Source organism: Vicugna pacos, chromosome 31 (genome assembly GCF_048564905.1).
Source record: "Vicugna pacos chromosome 31, VicPac4, whole genome shotgun sequence".
Taxonomy (NCBI): domain Eukaryota; kingdom Metazoa; phylum Chordata; class Mammalia; order Artiodactyla; family Camelidae; genus Vicugna; species Vicugna pacos.
Window position 1 is genome coordinate 19,831,475 of NC_133017.1, and position 23,437 is coordinate 19,854,911.

The window sequence follows — 23,437 nt, forward strand, 5'->3', positions numbered from 1 at the left end:
ATGGATGTCACAGGCATGGATAGGACAAGCTAGAGAGAGAGTTTCAAGTGAAGAGAGAAGATAGAGAGGAGATCCCCTTCCCTAAAGATTCTGACTGTAAAACTAGAACTCGAAAACCTGTATTTTGAAAACAAGCGAACAAACAAAAACAACTCTGCAAGCAATTCTGATGTGTAATTGACAAACTGCTATGAAGAGAAGCTGTGTTAACTTCAAATTTCAAATTTTTCAAGCACTTAGGATTCATACTTAACTTTAGTATAATTCATTATACTTGAGATTCTTCCAGTTATTAAAACACACACCCACACGTGTACACACCATCATCACCGGTATGTACAAACCATTATGAAGGCTTACCTTAGACCCCTACATGTGCTAATGCTAGCATCAGAGATGTTTTCATTAACGATGTGTCCTTGGTAGTAACAGTCATCCTAAAGAAAAGGAAAAAGGGTTTTACAAGGGAAAAGTGTGCGTATATTTTAGACTCGCTATTAAATTTGAATTTGAAATTTTAAAACAAGATCTTTTATGTTCTCAAATCATTTTATGCTAAACAGCAGTCAATTTAGAGCTGTAAAAAAATTTTAAGAAGCATTTTGTGGTTAAAATCTTTAATATTTAGTTAATAATCCCCAACGCTTAGTGGACATATACTAAACGTTGTAAATTTTGTTGTTGCAGGAAAAGGGTAACAGGGGTGAATGCAGTCTGGAAGAAACCAACTCAGAGATTTAAGTTTAAAACCTGAGCCCCTGAAACACCAGACGTTCATTCTTTCCCGTGGCTAACTGCTCATTAAATTTTCCTAACGTGTATAAGCTCTTCCCAATGAATGGATCATCCAGATTGTGTTATTTCTTGATTTATCCGAAGAGTTCCACCAGACTAACTGGATTAGTCTAATACCCCTGCCACCACTTGAAGTAAAATGCTCACTCTTAACACTTTTTCATGTGGATGTGCTTTCTACCTTGGGACAGATGAGGTATTGGCCCACGTGTCATTGCTATGGAAGAGAATGCTTGAAGGCCTTCCAACAGAAAATGGAGCTCAGAAAAGATGATGATGATAGAACACCCCTCATACCACTTCATACTGTCTTCTTCTCTGAATAGGAGTCAAGAGTGAAAATGATTTAGGGAGAACATAGATTCTACAGTCCTACCAGCGAGGAAATAGTTCTGAGTTTGAGAGACTACACGATCTAGAACGTGACTGGCACTGAGGAAGAATAACAGATGCCTTCAAGTATTCACTTTTCTAATGAAAATAAGAAGCTCCTTCTGCCCTCTCTCCTAGAAGGAGTCCTTGAAGGCTGGAAAGGGGCACCACATTGTCAAGGAATGTGTTCTCGTCAGACTGTAAAGATGTTGGAGGATCTAGTAAGAAATGACTACTTCTGAAGAACACATCATTGCTCTGCTACTTCACTTTCTCTAATTGTCTGGCAATGACACTGCCTCTGGGTGTGTGGGTCACACCCCAATAAACAATGAGTCTAGGATACTCTGTTTTACCGTGATCTGCTGGCTCGTGGTGACCTCCTTTCCAGTGGAGTTATAATATGTTTCCGTGTAGCCTGGTGCAAGGAGATCCCTGAGGGGGAAAGAAGAAAAGTCATGTTTACCTGTGCTAATTGCAAAGTCCAGTGATCAAAGTGAGGGCTTTCAGTGGGTGTGGAGGAAAGTTTTGCCTCCTGAGCTCAGTCTCCTAGCCCCTCAAGACAAATCCAAGCGTGAAGGGGCTGCTGAAACTGGAGAGCTGGGGGAGGGCAGGGACAAGCCTGAGTAGTGGAACGATGTCTACTGCCTCATCACACTTGGCATGCTTGTCTGAGGACAGATTTGGGGAAGAAACGGAACTGAGGGCAAAGTGGATAAAAATGACTGAAAAGAGCAGTGCTCCTCACCAGCTTAGGGTAAGTACATTTTCACTCAGTCCTTGTCAGTTACCAGCGGCTTGTTGACAACTGCAGCCTGGGAAATGCACTGCAAATTGACTTGCATTTGGTAGTTGGGGCTCTGTCAGCATTTTCACTGTGCTTCTTAAAAGTTTTTCAATTACCCACCAGCAAACAGGAATCTGAATATGTATGTATGTATGTATTTATTTATTTATTTGGAACTATCAGAAAAATGTTTTTAATTTTTGTTTTTTTAATTGAAGTATAGTTGATTTCAAATGTTTCAGGGATACAACAAAATGATTTAGTCTTATATATATGCATATATATTCTTTTTCAGATTCTTTTCCATTATAGGTTATTACAAGATATTGAATATAGTTCCCTGTGCTATACAGTAGGTCCTTGTTGTTGTTTTTTTATAACAGATTTATTTTTTCCCTTTTTCAGTTTTATTATGTAGAATTATTACAGTTTGCACATACACATTATATTGCATGTAAATACATATATACAGCATACTTTTTTAAAAGAGGAAGGGCAAGGAGAAAAGGAAGTAAACTAGTATGATAAAATGTCTTCTCTATACTGGCCACTGAGTTAGACATGTTACGTAAATCATTTAGTCATTTCAACAATCCTACAAGATAAATATTAGTCTCCTTTTTTTTCAGATGAAATTAAACAGTTCCAGTGGCAAAGAATCACATCTAGGCCTGCCTGAATTCCAAGCCTGCATGATTTCACTTCCATTGTACTACACTGCTTCCAAACTCTAGTCAGTTGTGACTTCTTGCAAAAGGTGACAGTCTGCTTGAGGGGAAAAATAATTTTGCTGTCCTGTATTGAACAATGTAGGGATTGAAAAGAAGTTTGAAAGCACAGAATTAGGGAAAACTACTTTTGAAACAGTCTGGATATAGGATGATCAAGATCTGGGTGAGAGCTGAGGCAGTGAAATTTGAAAAGGAATGCTGACTCTAGGTGAACTCAGTGAAGAGAATGACAATGTAATGTATAAGAAACACGGAGGCTTAGCGGATGGGTGGGTAGAAAGAGCACTGGTGTTGGAATCAGGAGCCCCCAGTTCTGGTTTGACCACTGACTTGTTTTTTTGACCCTACAGTTTATTTAACTTATACACATTTTTTTTTCTGATGAAAATAGTTGCAATTTGTTTTAATATCTAATCTTTCAGTGTTAGAATAACAAAACTGCAACAATGCATGGGAAGGATTTAAAAATCTATGTGCTATTTCATAAAAATTGATAAAATTTATATGTCTGCTTGCACCTCACGCATTGTGTTTTACAACCAGAACTAACAATACACTGTTCTGTTACTCAGCGTGTCTCTACCACTTCAGTGGGAACACATACTCGCTGAGCCCCCTCGGGTCAGCTGAGAGTACAAGCGGACTAGCCAAGGTGCGCGAGCCGTGAACAGTAAAAGGCTGAATTAGCACACTTTCCACCTGCGCACCTGCTGTTGGGGAGGCTAATACTAGAAGTAAAGATACTTACTTGTTTTTTTTCAAATAAAGCACTGCAATTTTTCCATTAACTGTCATTTCATACTTCAGTTCCGTTTCAAATTTGTCCTGAAAAAAATGCACAAACATTTACTGGTAACTAAAAACACACACACCAATATGCTTGTGGCTGCAACCATCTGTTTAATCATTAGAAAGCAATGCCTGCTTTTCTTTGAACAGTAGTCTCTATAATTCCAAATGTCTGCTTCTGCGTCCTTTAACAAATAAAACACCTGCCAACTGAAGACGCAGATTATCTGAGACCTTTATACCAATCCATCTACCCATCCATCCATCTACACATTCTACAAATACTATTTGAATGCTGGGTATACGCTAGACACTGTTTGGTTCTGGAAACAGACTTCAAAGCAGGAAAAATTGGTACCTACTGTCAGAAAGCTTATAATCTTGTGGAAAGGCAGCCAATAAAAGTGAGTTATGTTATAGGGTAAGGGGTGTAAATACAGAAACAGGGTAGGATGTCTGACATCTTAAGGGCAGGAAAGGCTTTCCTGAGGAAGTAACGTGTAAGCTGAGAATTAGCCGGGTGAAGTGGGAGGTGGGGATGCGCGTGGGGGTTAGTTATTTTAGAGGAAGGGATAGTATGCACACAGACCCAAAGACCTGCAAGCCTCTCTCTGATGATCTCTGATCTGGAGATCTCAAGGCTAAGTGGAGGTCAGAATATGGGCAAAATAACAAGAATATGTAGCCCAAGGCAGGACGAGATCCTCAGGAAGAAAACATAGTCTCAGGTGTTTAGAAAGAGAAAAATGTCACCTCAAGTTAGTCATGTGGAAAAGGAGAACTATTATAAGTTCAGATTTATATGTACAGGAGGAGACAGAGAGGAGGAGACACGAGGATTTCAAAGAAGAGTGGTCAGGTACTGAATTCCGACTTAGTTCTATAAAACAGGGTTCGTTAACCATGGTTACAACGGTTAATACATGGCAATATCGACAAATTCACTGGGACATTGTTATTGTTATTAGTAAAGGGATCAACTATAGCGGACCGCACGTGACGAAGCACCACTTACTATGGACCGAATGCTTGTTTCCTCAGCCGTATTTCACCTAGGGCCAAGCCTTTCCTGTCTCCTCCCTCTCCTGGCCGGAACAGGACCCGAGCTCATCGAGGGACAACTGAGTTAGAGTCATCAGGTCAGGATATTGTAGAGGGATTTTCCGTCTCCAAGGTCAGTTATTTTAGTCCAGATTTCCTTTAAATTACAAGTTATTAGTCATCTCTGGTGTCAAAAATCCAAAACTATAAATATCCTACACTGTGGGTCGAGATGAGGGGAGGCTGCTGTAATTCAGTTCCTTTTCATGAATAACAGGAGCTGGAAAAAAGCCTGAGGGTTGAAAACAAAAGTCATGGGGAATCACTATAACTACGTATCGTTCAGGTTTAAGAAAGGCCAGAGAGAATGAAAATATTCGGAGGGGACAAGATATGACCTTCTATATAGAAGCACCTTCCAGGTATCTGTTTCCTGTCAGCAATGAATTTTAGTGGATTTTCATATAAAATACTATTTGGAGGTTGTTTCAGAAAAAACATCATTGTTTTGGGAGTGGAAGTTTCAGCCGACACTGGCATAGAGGTTATGAATGAAAGGAAACAGTGAGGAAAGAAACCAGAGTCTCTATGAAAAAGGGCCACCAGGGGACACTGTCACTGTGCTTTTCAAGCAGAAGTTCACGGTGGAGAGCAACGCCTGCTACTAGAATGTCTTACCTGTATTCTGTTTAGGGTCTGCACAGTGGGTTAGGAAAGAAAATAGGCACCTTGATTCAGAGAGCTTCCACTAGAAGGAAATGATCCGGAGCCCCCTGAGTAAGATTAGCTGGGCACAGGGATGTGTAAGTTAAAATTTCCTCCAGGAGAAACACCATGTGTGAGGTTTAGTGGGTGGACTGGGAAGGCCACAGCCTGGATGGTCCTGGGATGGAAGCAGATCTGTAAAGTCAAGACGGTGCTGGTGAGCGCACAAAGGACACTCTGGAGAAGCCCAGGGAGTTTCCTGATCGTAACAGCACTGCTGTTGTCCACACAGGAATCCGAGGCCTCGGGAGCCTCTGGTGGATCCAACTAAGGCTTGAAATTGTTCCCAATATAGGGGAGGCGCTGTGCTGCCAAATATCCCATTTTGTGGCACGGGCCAACAGCAAGATGGTTTTGACCTCTAAAGAAGGGTGTGATCTAAAGGCTGAATCCTAGGAACAGTGACCACCTTTAGAATGTACGTTTCAACATCAGGGAACTTGATTAAGAATTTGTTGAATATACATCTATGCAGGTAGGTAGGGGATGTGTTTTAGTTATGCTCACTCACTCATTTGTCCTTTTGTTCACTTATTCATTTGCTCACTTATCCAACAAATACTTATTCATGTCTCCTTATGCTATGTATATAAAATACAATCAAGAATACAATCATGAATAAAACATTCAAGATTCTGCCTTGGCTTTCAGTGCCCTCCCAGAAAACTGTCCAAAGGATTCCTTCACTCCAGCTCAAATCTTAAGTAATGCAGCCAGGTGTGATGACGTCAGAAAGATAGGGCCATGCTTTTGGGACACCTGACAGGTGATGCTGGTGTCTCAGTTCTCTGGTCCAGCAGAGGGCACAGTTGTATAATAATGACAAGAGTCCTCCTCTTCACTGCCTTGAGAAGTGATTTATCCAGGCTGAGATCTGTGTAGATACAGAGGTCCCCCTCTGACACATGCTAAATGTTTCAAGCAATTGCTAATCAAGTATTTGCCCGAGGAAGACCAACAGTCTCAATGCAGAAACCACAAAGATAATTTTGAAGAACTTAGCTTCAGTCTCAAAATATTCAGTGAAAAAAGGGAGCTGGCAGTTTTAGGAGACTGCCAGAAAGCATCTGAAGAAAGCCATATTGATGGGGAATCCAATGCATATGTGTCCTATATAAATTTAGTGGAAACATTTTGGTGAGAGACAGTTATTTTGGGAAACAGGGTTTACTATGGGTTCTGCTGTTACAAATGGGTTTGCTTTAGAAGAAATACTCTGTGAAGAAATTTGTCCATTTGGGGAATATGAGCTTCCAGTGAATTTCACCTTAAAAGAGATAGATGAAAAACTTATCATGTACGTCTCTTTTATTTGTACTTTCCTGGATTGCAGCAGCAGACTTCCAGGTGCAGGTAATTAGAAAACTGCTGTTGAGTGAATCACCGTGTTTTACCTTTTCTCTCTTGACTGAGAATGTGCGTTTCATAAAGTGCTAAGAATTCTACAAACTTTAATAGTCGTCTCTTTAGAAAAGAGAGGTAAATTTTACGTTAAACTGTAGCAATTAATCCTAATTTAATATGCATATATGCATGTATTCAGCCACAATATTTTATTTTTTACTTCATTTTAGTGTTCACAGTTCTGTTTGTATGTGTGTATGGCTAGATGCTAGGTAGATAAAAGAATTTGTATCAGATTTCTTTGGAAGTAACAATAAATTATAAATTACTATAAAAACACTAAAATTTACTCTCTGTGGGCCGTGGGCAGTTTATTTCAACTATCAGAACCTTAACTCAAAATAAAGCTTATAATAGAATGTTGGGTTATTGTGAAGATTAATAAAGGTAACCAAACACACACAAATGTGAATGTGTATATATATAAAAATATGTACCTGTATCTACATATTAAATATTGTTATATATGCATATCATATACACACATATATGTATATGTGTATATGTGTGTATATATGTATATATTTAAAATTCTTTATTAAATCAAAAGATTTGACTGTACCTGTTTATCTGGCTCCTTGATCTCTCTTTTATACAGTGGATGAAGTCTTCTGGGATAAACCACTTCATACTTTTTCACTCCAGGGAGTTCTTTTATAGGATTTACTGAGAAAATTTAAAAAAAAGAGAGAGAGAGAAGACTTGGCTAAGCAGAATTAACATAGGCCTTTCAGTAATGGTTATCTTGATTGCACTTCTGATGAACGATGTCACACACAGGGGCTTCAACTGAGTTATTTATTTTTATTGAAGTATAGTCAGTTTACAGTATGTCAATTTCTGGTCATCATTAAAAAGCCCACAAATGATAAATGCTGGAGTGGGTGTGGAGAAAAGGGAAACTTCCTACACTGCTGGTAGATAGTTTGGTGCAGCCATTATGGAAAACAGTACAGATTCCTCAAAAAACTAAAAATGGACTTACCATATGATTCAACCGAGTTATGTTAGAGAGTCACAAATGTGCAGATACCAGAAGAGATCAACAAAATCAGAAACCCGCTCTCCTTCTCAAATCTTGGCTTTAACCTGTATCTTCAGCTATTTCCCTGCTGAAAGTTTACCAGTGTTTCTCAGGTTAGTGAACATACTTCTTTTGAATTTTCCCACTTCTCTTTGCCACCCTGGGTCCCCTGCAGAGAAATGTAGCAAACGGTACAGGCAAAAGCCAGTACAGGAGGGCGGAAGCAACGCCAATTCTAAGAAGCTAATCAGTGTCAGAATAGTTGAGTTGAAGCACTCTGAAAACTACCCAGCATTATAAAGATGAAATAGCTAGTGGACACCATTTCAGATTCTGATATATTTTTCTTGGGGTTTCCAACAGCAATATTTTACGCTAATGAGAGAAACAAAATTGGTAAGAAAAGGCTCTGACGCCAGATCCATAGAATGGGCTGGACTTTTGCAATACAGACAAACTTTCATTTTTTTGCATACAAAACATGAAAAAAATGAAAATTAGAGAAGCAGACGATTAGAACACCGTTACTGGAAGCAAACTTTTTGAGACTGCAGTTATACAGGAAGAGAATTGGAAAGTTGTCTCCTTCAACCTTCTACCTGCGTCTTGAATTCTCATATTGATGTTGTTTCTAGAAGTTATTTTTTTAGAGAAATTCAGTTTTCTCAAAGCTAAGAGTGCATTTTTTATTTTCTTTTTTATTTGCCCACCTGGCCCAGTCCCTGCTCCGTGTAAAGAAGTGCCTGAGGAAATGTTAACAGATCAGATATTTGGAGCCTGAGGGGCCCGCAGGTCCATGCAGATTATCGATGCAGAACCAAAGCACAATGTATGGCCCCAACCCAGCAGCTGCCTAACTGGGACTGGAGAGAACTAGAAACCAGTCCTAACTCATTAACGTATGCAAACCTAAATTCCATGGCAATGTAAATCTATGTGCCTGTGGTTGGTCTTTTAACAAATAAAGACAGTATTTTTCATTAGTCACCTGGCATAACTGCACATACCCCAGGCAGAGGATGAATATTTTTTCAAACTTTCTTCAGATACTAAAGCAGAAACTTCCAGAAATTCCTAGTGAGGTCAATTTTCTATCATTTTTCAATGGCTTTCATTCATTTCACCATTCAAGAGCCATTTGCATCTAACATGGAAGAATTGAAAAAGTGATTAAATGGCTAAAAATTCATTGGATCAGAAATGTGGTGAAATGGCTTTTATTTCAGTGGCTCAAGATTTACTCTTAAAACACTTACAGTCATGGCAGCAACACTAGAACACCTTGACTTTGTGTTTAGCTTCGGTTTTTTAATTGTTTGAAAATAGGTGGTAGATTAAATGATCTCTAAAGACAGTTCAAGTAGTTTATGATTTTATGCAAATAAATACATAATCTCCTAAAATCTCTTTGAAGAGGTGATGATCATTTGGATAGAGTTTTAATCAGTTGGGATAAAATGTCTCATTACACAGACACACTTCAAGAATTATGTCACAAGTTCGCTCAGTAACTTACTTCTTGCTGTTACAGAGATAATCGCTGGGCATCTTTTATTTCTATTTAATTAATTTTGGGGAAAGGAAAATCATAACATTAATCTAAAACAGGTTCATAACTGAAGTTCAAAAGCCTAAAGGAACATTAAATCAGTCATTTTCTTCCCATGGAGTTAAAATTTTCATAATTATCATAATTATTTCAAAATAATAAGGTGCCAAGAGGTAAGAAAATTACTCCTGCCAGAAATTAACTGATGGTATTGACAATTCCCTGCAGCCTCCTGCTACTCTGTGTATAAGTACACCATAAAGCACCCGCATGCTGCCTGGTGGATTGTGTCCAATCAATGCAATTAGTCTCATTAGTATGGAGTTCAGGAAGCTACCAATGTGACAACCAGAGTAACTCTTCTAAAAACGCCGAATGAAAAATGGTTTTCATCCATTATACACATTATTCTGACAGGAAATATTAGTCCAAGCTGCCCTCAGGTCATAAAATAATAACTACCCAACTAACTCTTTTTTACAAAAGCAGAAGGTGGTAACACTTACACACTCCCCATCCTAAGTGCTGAGAAGGCAACAGGCCAGTCCAACCAACACAAGTTTCCTCTCGTTATACACATCAATCTCCAAGCCTTTAGACAGTATCTAAATCCTAACGTTTTATGAAATCAGAAATTACCAACTGACTCTTCAATATGGAGTCTAAGCATGTAAATTAGTGGAGAAATTTATTTCTAACTCTTTGTGTGATGGCCAAGCACTTCCAAATGGCAACCAAAACAATCAATCAATGCAATGAACCAGAATATTTTTTAAGAAGCCTCCAACAACCTCTGACTTTCTTCAGTTGGAAGGGAACAGATTTCACCTCTTCACATTCTTACAACACAGTGCATTCTCTAAAGAAAACAGACAGCATTTGCCTTCGTGGCCCTTATTTTTCTGAAACCAAGAAGGCTCCTGAAAGAATGAGATTTGAGATAAAGCAAATGACACAGCAGTTAAAGAGATGCAGCAGACCAAAATATTGTTTGGCTCATTTATTGTCAAGTTTGATGGAGACGGTGCAGTCTCCTCCCAGCTGAATAACATCAGGCTAATTATTTTGAATAATAGTGGAATAAACACAACGAATTGCCATCCAGGGATTATACAAGTCTGAGCTGTAACACAATATGCTTCTACTAATTCATTTTAAGACTCACTTTCTCTCTCCCACAGAACTCACGCGCTGGATTAGATTTGACAAGCAAAACCCGATCAACAAAAAGAAACCTGTTATTTTGGTTTGGGTGAGAGAATTATTTTACTGTTTATTAGTTTTTAAAACACGAAAGCATGTTGACAAGATTAATATAACAGGCATTAGTCTGGATGGCTACTTTAATTTTTAACGTGTTTGGAGCCATTTTAGATTTTAGCCCCTTTGCACATAATATTGATATTTTCATTTTTCTTCAAAACTGTTGAAAGCAATGTGTTTCCAAACTAAACACATGACGTTAAGCCCTGAATCAGGGTCTACGCAATGACATTGACTTAAATTCTGGGATTCTCTGTACCCCCTCGAACTACCTGGTGATTTTAAACTTCACATAGCGTAAGTGAGTACACGCACTAAGGAAAAAAGCATATCCTAATTAAGTCTATCATTCTGGCTAGTAAGATTAAATTATACATACTCTCAAGGGTCTTCTGGTCACCACATGAAGGCAAGGAAGAATTGCTAATTTGAAGTAGAATAATTTTAAAAAGTCGTGCATACCCTGGATATTCCACTGGAATATAATAAAGACTTTTTTCTTTGTCTGTGCACTTATCTCTTCACCCCCAAACACCTGTCACATTCTTTCAATTTTTTTCCTTTCAAATGAAATCCCATAAGTTATTTTTCTCAGGGGATCGTGAAGCTCATTACCAACAGTTGGCCTGATTTTACTTCATTCTTTTATTTCACGTATATAAGAACTGGGCACAGGTCATGGCTGGAGGGGCGCCTCTTTATCCTCTGGATGATGCAGGCAGAGAAACAAAAAAGGAGACGGGAAAATGGAAATTGCTTTACTGACATTCTGGCTGGGAAATAAATTAACATGGAAATTCTACCAGGGATATTTCACTGACAAAGGAGACACTCTTGAAAATGCCCAATGAAAGGTGAAAAGAGGGGCAGCTTTCTGTTCCAGATGGAAGATAAGGGGGGCAGCTTTCTGTCTGTCCCCTATTCTCACAAAAGCCACTTCAGAACCTCTGTCTTCTACCACCAAGTACTCAGAGATGTCACACTTTTAGGCATGACTTCTAAAAATGTTGCGTCTCTTGGGGCCATGTTGTGAACGCAAAGACAGGGGAACAGAATCAGTTGGTACGCCCAATGTCACCCAAAAGGCTGTATGTGGCTAGACCCCAGTGTTAGCTACATTATTCTGTTAATGGATCCAGCTTGGTCTTTATGCTGTTGGATAAGGCCAGGACACAAACAATTCTTATGTTTCGACCAAGTGAAGGGTCCCAGAGAGTTTTTAGTGATAGTATTTTTGGAGAACGTAGGGAAAGAAGACTCCTATTAAGTTTGACTCCAAAAGTAGGAATTCTTAAGTCAGTAATTTAAATGCCTAGCACAGTTTCTTATTTAAAGATATTAAGTAAAATGTTCCCAAGTCTGGAAAACAAATCAGAAACCAGGGTAAAAGGAAAATCACTTTTAGTGACAAAGTATTGAGTGGCAGCAAAGGGTGATAGAATCTTTCCCTCCCTAACTCCACCCTTCTTACTGATAATTTGTTCCCACACCTAGATCCCAGCAAACATTCTAAAACCCAAGAAAAGGTATAGCAGGGAGGGAGTCCCAGGCACAAAAGTTAATGTGCTGACTTAAATAACTCAAGAAGCAGAAATAAATTAAGGAAATGTGTTACCCAATCTAATTTAACCAAAATCTAATGGGAGACTTTATCAGAACTGGGGAGATCCGTCAGACATGATTTATTATTAGGAAGTAGAATTGCTCTACTTTAGAATTCTTAAATGTGCCAACTTAAAGTTGTCACTCGCCATCTGATGCTACAAGAATGAAGTCACTGGTTACTGAGGTCGCTGACCTTCGGTGCACATCCTGAAAGGAGTTCAGGGAGATCACAAATGAGACGCTCTGTGCTCTGGGAAAAAACCCGCAGCACAGGCCTTCAGAGAGTCAGATATTTTTAAGAGAAGATTTTCGGAATCTGTTCTTGTTGCATGAGCGCTCTGAAAAGCAGGGAAATGATTAATGGAGACATCCGCTCCTCGTGATCAGCAGCATCCTTCTTGACACTAGCAGTGACCTTCTGCCAAAATGTGTGCTTGATTGGACATATCCCCTTCAACAAAGTCTCATATATACTGACCTCCTCCACTACCCCCACCTTTTTTTTTTTTAACGATACGTACAAGCTTTCTTTTAATATATATACCACACAGATATAATATGTGTAGTATAAACAGTATCTACTACAACCTTACGAAAATGAAATATCTGCACATCGTACTCCTAACCCACATTAGAATAATTTCAACATGCTTCAAATAAAGCAAAACCTAACAGCTCAAAGAAAATGCTGGAAGGATTGAAAAAAATGACCTTTTGAAAGCTATTAATCACAACTTCCTCACCTTTTCCCACATTAATTAATTAGAATGCAATTTTACTTTAAGGATCCTGTCATTCTAAGTCATCTGTTCAAAAGGGATATAAACTAATTTACAAATTCTGATCAGTGTAATCTAGTTTTCTGATCCACAGTAAATTCAAATAACTTAAATCTTTACAACTATTGGTGGGAGCAGTTCCTCAGAGATATCTGAGAGGCTGTCTCCTGGCCCATAGTCCTCATTTTGCCCCAGATAAAATGACTCACAACTGTCATGTTGTGCTTTTTTTTTTTATCAACAAATGTTTGATGTAACCAGTAAGATGGAAATAAATTATCAGCGTAAGCTCAGCAGCAACATTGTTTTGATCTGGTAATATCACAGTGCTTTATAAATATGAAATTGGCCAACAAGCCATATTTGTCATCACCAATAATGAAAGGACTAAATAGAAAAATGTGCTCAAAAGGAACAGACAAGTTAAACTGGCCACAATAGTTGCAACAGATAGTTTCTGAAGGCTTCTGCACAGCGATCACCAGCCAAACCTGTGGCATCTTAACTGCTCTAAAAATGATCAGGTTGGTTTTGATGAATTCCATTCTTTGATTCAAAGATCATAGTCGCTATTTAAATGATGCTAAGTGAATTCTCCCCTTTGATTTCTATATATTCTCAGATCAGACATGGAAATATTGACTCAAGAAAGCTCCTTGCCCCTCCTTTACACTGAGTGTTTACATCAGTCAGAGCCTCCTGCCACAAAAAACAAGAAATTAAACCAGCCCAACGGGGTAGTAAAATTTGTTTTAAAAAAAAAACTGGGAGAAGATGAAAAGCAAGTAGTTCCCTGAGGTATTTACAGAATCTGAAAAGGAGTTAAACACCTACCCGAAAGGGGAGCAAGGAGGAAAGTGGCCATCAGAAGAAGCCCCTGGAACATGTTGGGTGATCTCACGAGCGTGGTGTCTGCCCTTCCTGCTCAGACGTGCACTGCTCTGTAGTCGGTCACTGCCTCCTCTCAAGTGAGACGATGAAAACCCAGGGTTCATTCTTGTCTCTGCTTCAGGAAGTGTTTAACAAAGGTGTTGCACAACCTCCAAGCTGTGATCCTGCCACAATGGTACAGCAGGTGCAAGTTCTGGCTGCTGCCTGGCTCTAACATTCCTTTACCCTAAGCTATTGTTTCTCTTTCTTCCTTTCCCATCTTCCCCCTTCAAAGGTAGTACATTTCCTACTGTATAGCACAGGGAACTATATTCAGTGGCTTGTAGCAACCTGTAATGAAAAAGAATATGTATGTGTGTGTATATATATATGTGTGTGTGTGTGTGTGTATATATATGTATATATATATGTATAACTGAATCACTGTGCTGTACACCAGAAACTAATACAACATTGTCAATCAAAATAAATTAATAACATGCAAAAAAAATGAAAAAAACAAAATAGTACATTTCCAATAATAAGCCACGATGAGAACGGCTTTGATGTATCTTAGTAAATATGTGTGTATTTATTATGTATAATAAAGATATATCTATTTATATATGTATTTGCTATGTTTGCAAAAAGTTATTGAGAATGTTATTCTTCTCTCACATGTATGTGTGGCTCAATGAAGCCACTTCTGATCTGATCCAATTATTATGTAAAATTCTCTTTTCCAAGTATCTTGTCTCCTTAGCCTCACTCTTAGAAGATGGTCATCTCAGGGAGCTTGAACTGTTATGAAATAAGAATGTATGACATACAAACGCAGGGTTTTTCAGATCCCCAAGGGTATTTGTATCATTAACAACCACCAGGAGAAGTTTGGGGGTGGGGGCCGGATAAAATTTCCAGGAAAATTTCAGGAGCTGTCACAGGTGGTAATGAGGCTGAGTCGGCATGCTCAGACATCACACTGCATAACTACTTAAATAGCGAATATTAACCAAGCTGCTTACTAAGTTCCTAGTCCTTTATACTTATTATTATATTAATTCTTATGATACTGCAGTGTGGTAAATACCACTTTACCTCTGTTTTGTATATGAAAAACACTGGGGTTTAAAAAGATAAAAAATTCAAAAGATTAAAACTCAGTTTTCCTCATTTTATAGACTAAAAAGCTTAAAGAGCTTGCCCGAAGTCACTTGTCTAGTGGGAGTGGAATTTGAACCTGGTTTTGTCTGGGCTCTTACACACCCTAATGTTTCCTGCTTACACAGATGATTTATACACCCAGTTACATTTCCGTTGAGAAATATATATATATATATATTTCTATTCCTATTAAAAATTCCTATTAAAAATCCTGATGGATTATTGCAAAACCCATTCCTGGTCCACTAAAATTATGCACCATTTTATGGATTTGGAAAAACATTCATTTAGTAGTGATTTCAGTGAAAAGGGGTATCTCTAAATGACCGTGTAGTCTTGGCTAACAGCCATAAGGGGATTTTTTCACCTAACTACGAAGTATTTCAGCCATCAGGATTAGGAAACTCACCGACTTCTTGTCTCTTCAATCTAATTCCTACTTCTCTGTGTTTTTCAGGGAATAGAAGGAATACATCCTCTTTTAAATTATTGCATGGTTTTTCTCCATTGATTATATACATTCATTAATACCTATTATATGTAAGACCCTGAGGTCACAATTTAAAATACAGTCATTTCCTTTGAGATGCTGTCAGTCTGGTGAGGGAGAGAGGCAAGAACAGCTACCACGAGGTTGTGAAAAGTGCATACCACCTAGGTGTCATAATGCATTGTGGTTAGTGCTGTGGTAGATCTAGGCACAGAGGTCAGAGGCAACCTCTGTGCCTAAATCGTAGCAGGGCAAGGAAGGCTTCCTGGAGGCAGAAACAATGAGGTCAATGAGGAATCAGCCATGAGAAGAAGTGAGGAGGATCTACCACAACACATTAGCTGATGGCTGGCAATATTTTGATATTGTTGGTGCAAAGAGTTTCTGGGGGAATGGGAAGAGACCCTACTAAATATAAAGTTTATGTTTGGCTTTGTCCCCAGAGGGAATGGGCACTACTGGTAGGTTCTAGTCAGTTCTGGGGTGCTGAGGTGGGCAGCACACCGGAAGTGAGCAGTTTGCATGGCAATGCATGTGGCATTTTTAAACTAGAAATTTTTTTCAGTTCTCTTCAAATCTCCTGCAGTCTTGATATGCCTTTGACTGCTTTTTCTTCATGCTACTGTTCTCACAAGTTTTGGCAGATCTACAGAGCATGGGGTTATATTTATAATCCCCTCGAATGTCAAATAACATATACTGATCTCTAAATAAATTCATTCTCTGCTTTCCTGGTTATCTACTTGAAAATTAATCAAGCAAACATAAAAGTTGAATTTTGACATCCAGCTTAATTTCCCCCTTTGTTTGTTTGCGATAGATGCAGATTTATCATTTCCTTTTTTTAATCATCATTATTGGTCAAATTCTTCGCAGAAACAGAAAATAAATGGAACAAAAAAGAGCTACATGAGCTGTATTTCATAATATAGTAAATTCAAAATACTGCAATAAAATGTGAAAAAACATAAGCTAGCACTTAGAGACAGTGATTAAAGTATATTTATCAATGACGTTTTATACACACACATACATATGTCGGCTACATACATGTGGGTTTATATATACTGTTTACTTATGTTATTTAAGCATAAATATATACGTATATACATAGGTGTGTTTATGTGTATATTACATATACGTACACATATATACATATATGTATGATATATGTACTATATTATATATATACACACACATACTTAGGATATTATCTACTATAGGATGTAACAGTATAATAAGGTATCAGAGCTGCAAAGGGAAGTGTGGACTAGCGTAATACTGGATTTGAATTTTAGAACAATTAGTTTGACACCATAATAGAGAATGGCTGAAGCCAGATTAGAGCAGAGCAAAGGAACCAGTTAGAAGTGAATAAAAGATTCAGTAGAAGCAATAGGCATAGAAAGAAGGGCACAGATTTGAGAAGGTTTATGAAGCAGAATTGGTAAGATTTAGTTATTAATAAGACTTAGTTACTGAGGGTGCTGAAATTAAGAAGCTTTGTTCATTCATTTTTTTATGTCTACTATGTGCCAGTTACTGCACAAGGCTTTGGTGATTAAACTTTGAAAACAGACAGTTCACAGATGCATGGAGCTTAGAGTCCAGTTGGAAAGGGCAGGGTGGATAACAAAATGCTATGAAGAAAGGGTGGGAAGTCCTGAAGGGAGTCTATTCGTCTTTCCTAAAGTTCCTTCCATGTGGAGGGGACTCGGCTGCATACGCTCCAGCCCCTTTCTGCCCCTTCTCTTCGTCTACTAGGGAAGTGGAATGACTTATCTGCCCGGCCCCTTCCCCTTCTCTTGGGAGCCAGATGTGGACAGGGAGAGAGCACACATCTGTTTTCCATGCCCGTGTCCAGGGGGCTGTGGAGACCAGTCCTCACATGGGACTGAGCACGTTCACCCTGTGGTATTCCTGGCACAGGTAGGAGAGCCCTCCGAATTCTAAGGATGAGTGTTAGCAAACATGGTTGCCCACAGTTAAGTCACATTTTCCTGTATTCAGCTTCATCGATTACAAAGAGGCTACTTATACAGCGTCTGCTTTAACTTTGTCTTGTTTCTTAGACGGCTCAGAAATCTGGTGGGGAATGTTTTTAGTTGATCTATTCTAAAGCCCAGCATAAAGGAACAAAGAGGCAGCAGACCTGGGGCTACTTCTGCTTTTCTCAGGAGGTAACACTATGCTAGGCTCTAAATGACGAGAATGCAGGCATGGGAAAATGTGAGGGAAGAGCACTGCGGCAGAGGGAATAGACAATGCGAAAGGATTATGGCTGAAGCACAGCTGACGTATCCAAGAACTAAAAGCAAGCTGGTGTGGCTGGAGGAACTGAAGAAGAAGAGAGGAAACTGGGGATGTGGGCAAAGGATCAAATAACTGGGCTTTGAAGAATCTTATATGAAGTGCAATGAGAAATTCTTGGTGGAACTTAAGATAAGTTGTGTCACCTTCCTAAAAGATTATTCACACAATAAAGAGAGTAATATAGTCAGAAAGAGATCGGAAAATGGAAAAAGAAATAATTAGGAAGCTACTAAGTCATGTTATCAAAGAAATAATGGGCCAGTATGGTGGCAGTAAAGATGCAGGTCAGAACTCAGGTGAAGGACATATTTAGGAAGTAGGGAATGATATTAACTCACCTGATCTTTTCATGGGAAACCAATTTTATTGTTCCCAGAGAGAGTAGATTCACCAGTAGAGCAGCTCAGAAGGAAAGTATTAGCTTGGTTTGGGAAGTGTTACATAGAGGCAGGACATCCAGCCTTTATTTAGAAACGTGGATCTGGAACTCAGACTTGAGATCTATTTCAAAAAATAACAGATTGCCTGCATTGAGCTTTTCCATGTGAATTAGCACTTTTTATCCTCACAACATTCCTACGGACTAGGTAGTAGTTTCATTATCATTTTAAGGAAGAAGGATACACCGAGGTAGAGAGAGGTTAAGTAAAATCCTGCCCTGATTCTGCAAAAGAAGCAAGATTTAGACCCAAGCAGCATGGGGCAAGGGACATCCTATTAACACCTACCTTATAGGTTCTCCAGAATTGCCTGGCAGAGCACACTCTTGAATAAGATTCTCCAGATGAATAAGCTTATGTGCTATCTTGTATTATTATTTATTCATAAAAATTTTCCTCAATTAGATTTCAAAATTCCTGGGGCCAATATAGTCATTGCATGATTCCCCCCACAAACCCTTGTATCCCAAAGCTCAAAGGATTTTTATTAATCTATGTTAATGAAAAGTTATTTCACTACAACTAATCCAGGGACCATGGATATCACACAGCATGTGATTTTGGGAAGTGATCACCTGCTCCTACAGAGCCAAGAACATATGGCGTTATCCCCGTGCCCAGGACAGACAGCGTCTGTTTGCTGTTCTTGCTCAGCTCACGTGACCTCACAACAGTTCTCTGGTTGGGGATGCAGTCGTCTGCCAACGGATCCTCATTGTCAATCCACAGAAATAACGTTTCTCTAATAGCATGATAAGGTAGTATCGTTCAGGAGAACAATTAGGTTTTCCAAATTCACACTGCAAGGTATTATCAGAATAGAAATCCAGACTAAGAAGGAATCTCTCCTTTAATAATACTGATAACAACTACAATAATAGTGGAGATGGCTAATTCTCTGAACTCTTACTAAAGTGCCAGAAACCTGACTTAACACTTTCAATACGTGATCTTCACTCCTCACAAAAAAAATCTGACAAGAGCAGCAGCAGACGTTGTGCTATGAGAAGGAGCACAGAAATACAGGTGCAAGTTCGTGCTCAGCCACCTGCCTACTGCACGGGGAATGTAACTTTCTCGTAAACCTTGACTATGGACAAGGTTAAGTTCCAGAGACAGACATATGACCAATTAACTCCCAGCCTTCTGCTTCACTGGAGTTTATGAAGATCAGATGATACTATATACTTGATATGCAATTGTAAAATGGTTGTTGTGATCTCTATTCTACACAAACTTCTCTTAGCTAAATGTCACCTAAAAGGATTCAAACAAAATGATCCATTTTTAATCATTTGATTGAATTCACTGAAATGCAGAGAGTTGGCACTGAGTGAATTAAATAGCTTGCAGAGATGCTATTAAAGCATATGCTGCAAGGAGTTAAGGAAGTCGGGTTTCAGCGTGGCTGGCCCTCCTCTCTGCTCTATGCACGCACTGTATACAGGTTGAAAATTTATCTGATCATGTTTCTATACAGAACAAACAAACAAAAAATACTTCGAGTTTAAAGGAAGACAGACTGGTTGTCAAATTTAAGATTTTTACACATTTTAAAAAATTTTGAACAAATAATTCCTCCCCTGAGAATCTAAGAAAATTGTCTGAAATATAAAATAGTTTATGCATTATCAAATGTTAATTACATTATTTATAAAGGATAAAACTAAAACTAAGTGTCCAAAAATAAAAAGATGGGTATATAATCAACTACATGCCTACTCAATGAAATATTAAACCACTTACAATGAAATTTAATTACAGGAAATTCTGACATTATAATATTGGAACAAAAATGAAGCCATAAATTTATATACAAAATGTTTGCAACTAAACAGAAACTTCAAAAGCCTATTTGGAGCAAAAAAGTAAAAACAAACAAACAAAAAATCTCAAATATTTAGAGAGGCTTTTCTGTATGTGCTGGGAAGACAAGTATTTTTACCTCTTTTCTTTCTGTATTTCTTAATTTTTAAGTAGTGGTTTCTATTATTCTTGTAATTTAAAAATTACATAAAATAAAGACAAAAATCAAAGTATTTTACAAAACTATAGACAGGCCTGTTCTACTCTAAACTGAGTTCTCCTTTAGGATAAATACTGGTCATTATTGCATCCCTAAGACTCCAAATTAGTGCTTAGGAAATAGTAACAAATGAATATATGTTTGCACACTGAATTAATGATCTGACAGGGGGTCATTAAAAAAAAAAGGCAGAGCCTCTGAACCGCAAGCCATAAGCATCTGAGCCTTAGAAAAAAAAGAAAAAAAAATGGCTGCTGGTCTTTTAAAACCAGAACAAATGTAAAGCCTTAGGGCTCCCTATTCTGTGGTAAGAAGATACCGTGACACAAAGGAAAGAAAGCTGTTTGCTTTTAAGCTTAGTAATACATTTTTACATAAGAAAGCACAGAGATTTTGTTATCATCTTTCAGGTCCTATATTTACACAAGATTCTACTTTCTTCTTTTACTATGAGGTTTTACTACCATTATCAGCCAATAATCCCCCTAGCCCTGAATTACTAGCTGTTGTTGAAGACATGTTAAGTTGCATTAAGTGCTTTGTACCAGAAAGTCCTCTTTCCTCTCATCATGCAGTATCTAAATTTAAAAGCTGCAGCTGATCAGCAGAGATTTATTGGAACCAATCAAACTGATGCACATTTGCAGACACGGCTGTCGAAACACTCTGCCTTCCAGGTGGAATAAGAATAGATACTGTCTGGCGGGGAGGGTATAGCTCCAGGGCTTAGCATGCACGAGGTCACGGGTTCAATCCCCAGAACCTCCTCTAAGAAAATAGATAAACCTAATTACCCTCCCCTCCTCCTCCAAAATAAAATAATTAAATAGTACAATTTTTAAAAAACTACAAAAAAAAAAAAGATGTTGTCCATCTTTACAGCTGTGATTCTCCTTCCGTTCCTGTGGTCCACTGCTGACCTCCACTCTCCCCACCCTTCACCTGGTATAAAAACTAAAGTTAAGATCCAATATTACGTGTGCTTTGACTTCAAAAAAACAAGAGGGCCTGGATTGACCTATCTAGGAATTTTCCTCCCTATTCTATTTTCCTAGATAAGGTCCTCTAGTCAAGCACTCATCCTTACCACAGGGACCAGGCGCAGTTTCTGCTTATCCCTGGGTGGTGGGCTTCAGTTCCCCGCCCACCTGTGGAATTACTCAGACAGGCCAATCACCTACTCCCATGGGAACCAGGGGACACCACATCCACCTGGTACTACTAACCCTACCTCCCACAGCTCCTGGTTGCTCACGCCACTCCCACGTGCCACCCTTGTGTGTCTGGGCGTGGAATACACGGCACGGGCATCCTCCAACCCTGGGCTGTGAGCCCATGTGGCATAAACTCTTGTCAACCCCATCTGTCCAGTCTAGGGTGTTGCGTGTTCAGCCATCCCCACAACACGAGGGGAATAATCTCTGTGTCACCAATGGGGTAAATTGGAGGCAAGTAAGTCACTCCAGCACACACACCTCCAGAACCAGTGACATGTCCCTGGCCTTAGGAGGCATTTTGTTTATTTCTGCCTTGATTCATTGTGAGTTGATCTCACAGTTCAACTCCCACAGGGAAATCTCATTCCTCTTATTTATAATCAGAGGTAGAGAAAAGTTTGTTATGTTTATTTTCATGGGTCTTTCTATCCATGAAAATCCAGATCTACTGAAAAATCTTCATCATCCTAATTAAACTCAACGCCACCCATTACACTGACTTTCGAGGACATACAGGACCTGTACTCTGACATTCTGTGCTCACCCCTCAGTCCCTTCTGGTCTCTGAGCTAATCCTCTTGCTCACTCTAATCAAGCCACACCAGATCTCCATATCCCTTGAATATGGCAGGCATATGCTTGCCTTGCCATTTGCTCGGACTCTTCTGCCTGAAATACTCTTTCCTCAGATATGTCCCTGAATGACTAACTACTTCAAGTATTTGGTCAAAGATGGCCTTCCCAACGAGATGTAACAGACACGCAGTTTTACTGGACGATCTTTTGTATTTCAGCCGATTTTTATTGATATTGGCAAATTGGAATGCAGTCTTGGATAGCTGGGCTGTTTATTGGGAGAGTGTATACATACATATAGATGTGTGTGTGTGTGTGTGTGTGTGTGTGTGTGTGTACCCAGCTTCAGCATAAACTAGTGACTTATAAATTAAATTATACACACACACATCAGACACTAAAGAAACTGCTTTAAAGAGGCTCACATAAGCTCCTAATGTGAGTAGTTTTGAAAAAAAAATAGAGCAAGGAGAGAAAGCAGTCCATCTACTCCATGATGATACTCTGAGACCACACATGACAAGTACTAGTAACATGAATTTGTGTAGGTCATACAGCAGTCTCTTGCCAAAGACCACACAGCAAATAACAAAATAAGCATGAGAATTTGGTTTTCCCATGCACATTGCTCAAGTAGAGACCATTTTTCCTCCCTGAGAATTTATAATCAAGAACATGAATATCATAAAATAAATGATTAAACAGCACACTACATATGGGAGAAGATGACAGAGGAGAGGCAACATTTTCATTGGTTATGTTTTATTTATTTTTTCTGTCCAAGCAAGGATAACTTCTGTTAAGAATAAACTCTGCTTAGAGAGGAAGAAGCAGGCTGAAGACATAAAGGGAACAGCTGGAATGATTGCCAATGACTTGGATATGAGATGAAGATGAAGAGAGAGAAGCCAGTGAGGAAATGAGAATAGGACACTAAGAAATTGGAACTAATTAAAGGTAGAAGGGGCAGGAACTGGAGATGCTAATGGTGGCAAAGTTAACTGGTTATGTGGGTCGTGAGAAGGTCATTTGGAGGAGAGAGAAGACAGAACCAGGGGAAGGAAAGATTGATCTGTGGAAATCAAGCCTGCTTTGCACAATACACCCGTGATTCACGAACCCCAACAGAAACGCTGCTGAACGGATCAGGGACCTGAGCTTCAGGACAACTAGTTAGGTGGACAGAATTTTTAGTGGGCCTTCTACACAAACCTACTTATTTTACTAGTAAGACAGCTGGGGTCAACAAAGCCAAGTTACTTAAAAAAAAAAAAGCCAGTATCACTTAATGCCAAAGCAGGAAATAAAGTCGGTTCTGTCTCTCAATCAAATGCTTTTTTTTTTTCTGTTACAAACCTTTGCTCCAGTTATAGCATTTCTCATGGGTTAATTTAGGCAGAAATGGACCAGGGCCAGGGCCAGAGATCTGTCAGCGTA

At 38.9% G+C, this 23,437-nt stretch overlaps 1 protein-coding gene across 23 annotated transcripts in view; it reads right to left on the reverse strand.

Moving 5' to 3' along the window:
- Positions 1 to 23,437, reverse strand: part of ADAM28 (ADAM metallopeptidase domain 28) — a 308,912-nt gene that overhangs the window by 29,656 nt on the left and 255,819 nt on the right. For 22 of the 23 annotated variants that reach the window (XR_012066056.1, XR_012066071.1, XR_012066070.1 and 19 more), the window contains 6 exons: positions 18,080 to 18,242; positions 13,739 to 14,125; positions 7,247 to 7,350; positions 3,434 to 3,510; positions 1,524 to 1,602; positions 361 to 437 (listed from right to left, as the gene is read on the reverse strand). Coding sequence is in view for 3 of the 23 variants with exons in the window: in XM_072952683.1 (XP_072808784.1) it covers positions 361 to 437; positions 1,524 to 1,602; positions 3,434 to 3,510; positions 7,247 to 7,350; positions 13,739 to 13,790 (389 nt within the window). In the remaining 20 variants the exon portion in view is untranslated. The remainder of the gene's footprint in view (positions 1 to 360; positions 438 to 1,523; positions 1,603 to 3,433; positions 3,511 to 7,246; positions 7,351 to 13,738; positions 14,126 to 18,079; positions 18,243 to 23,437) is intronic. The other variant, XR_012066057.1, reaches the window with a different exon arrangement.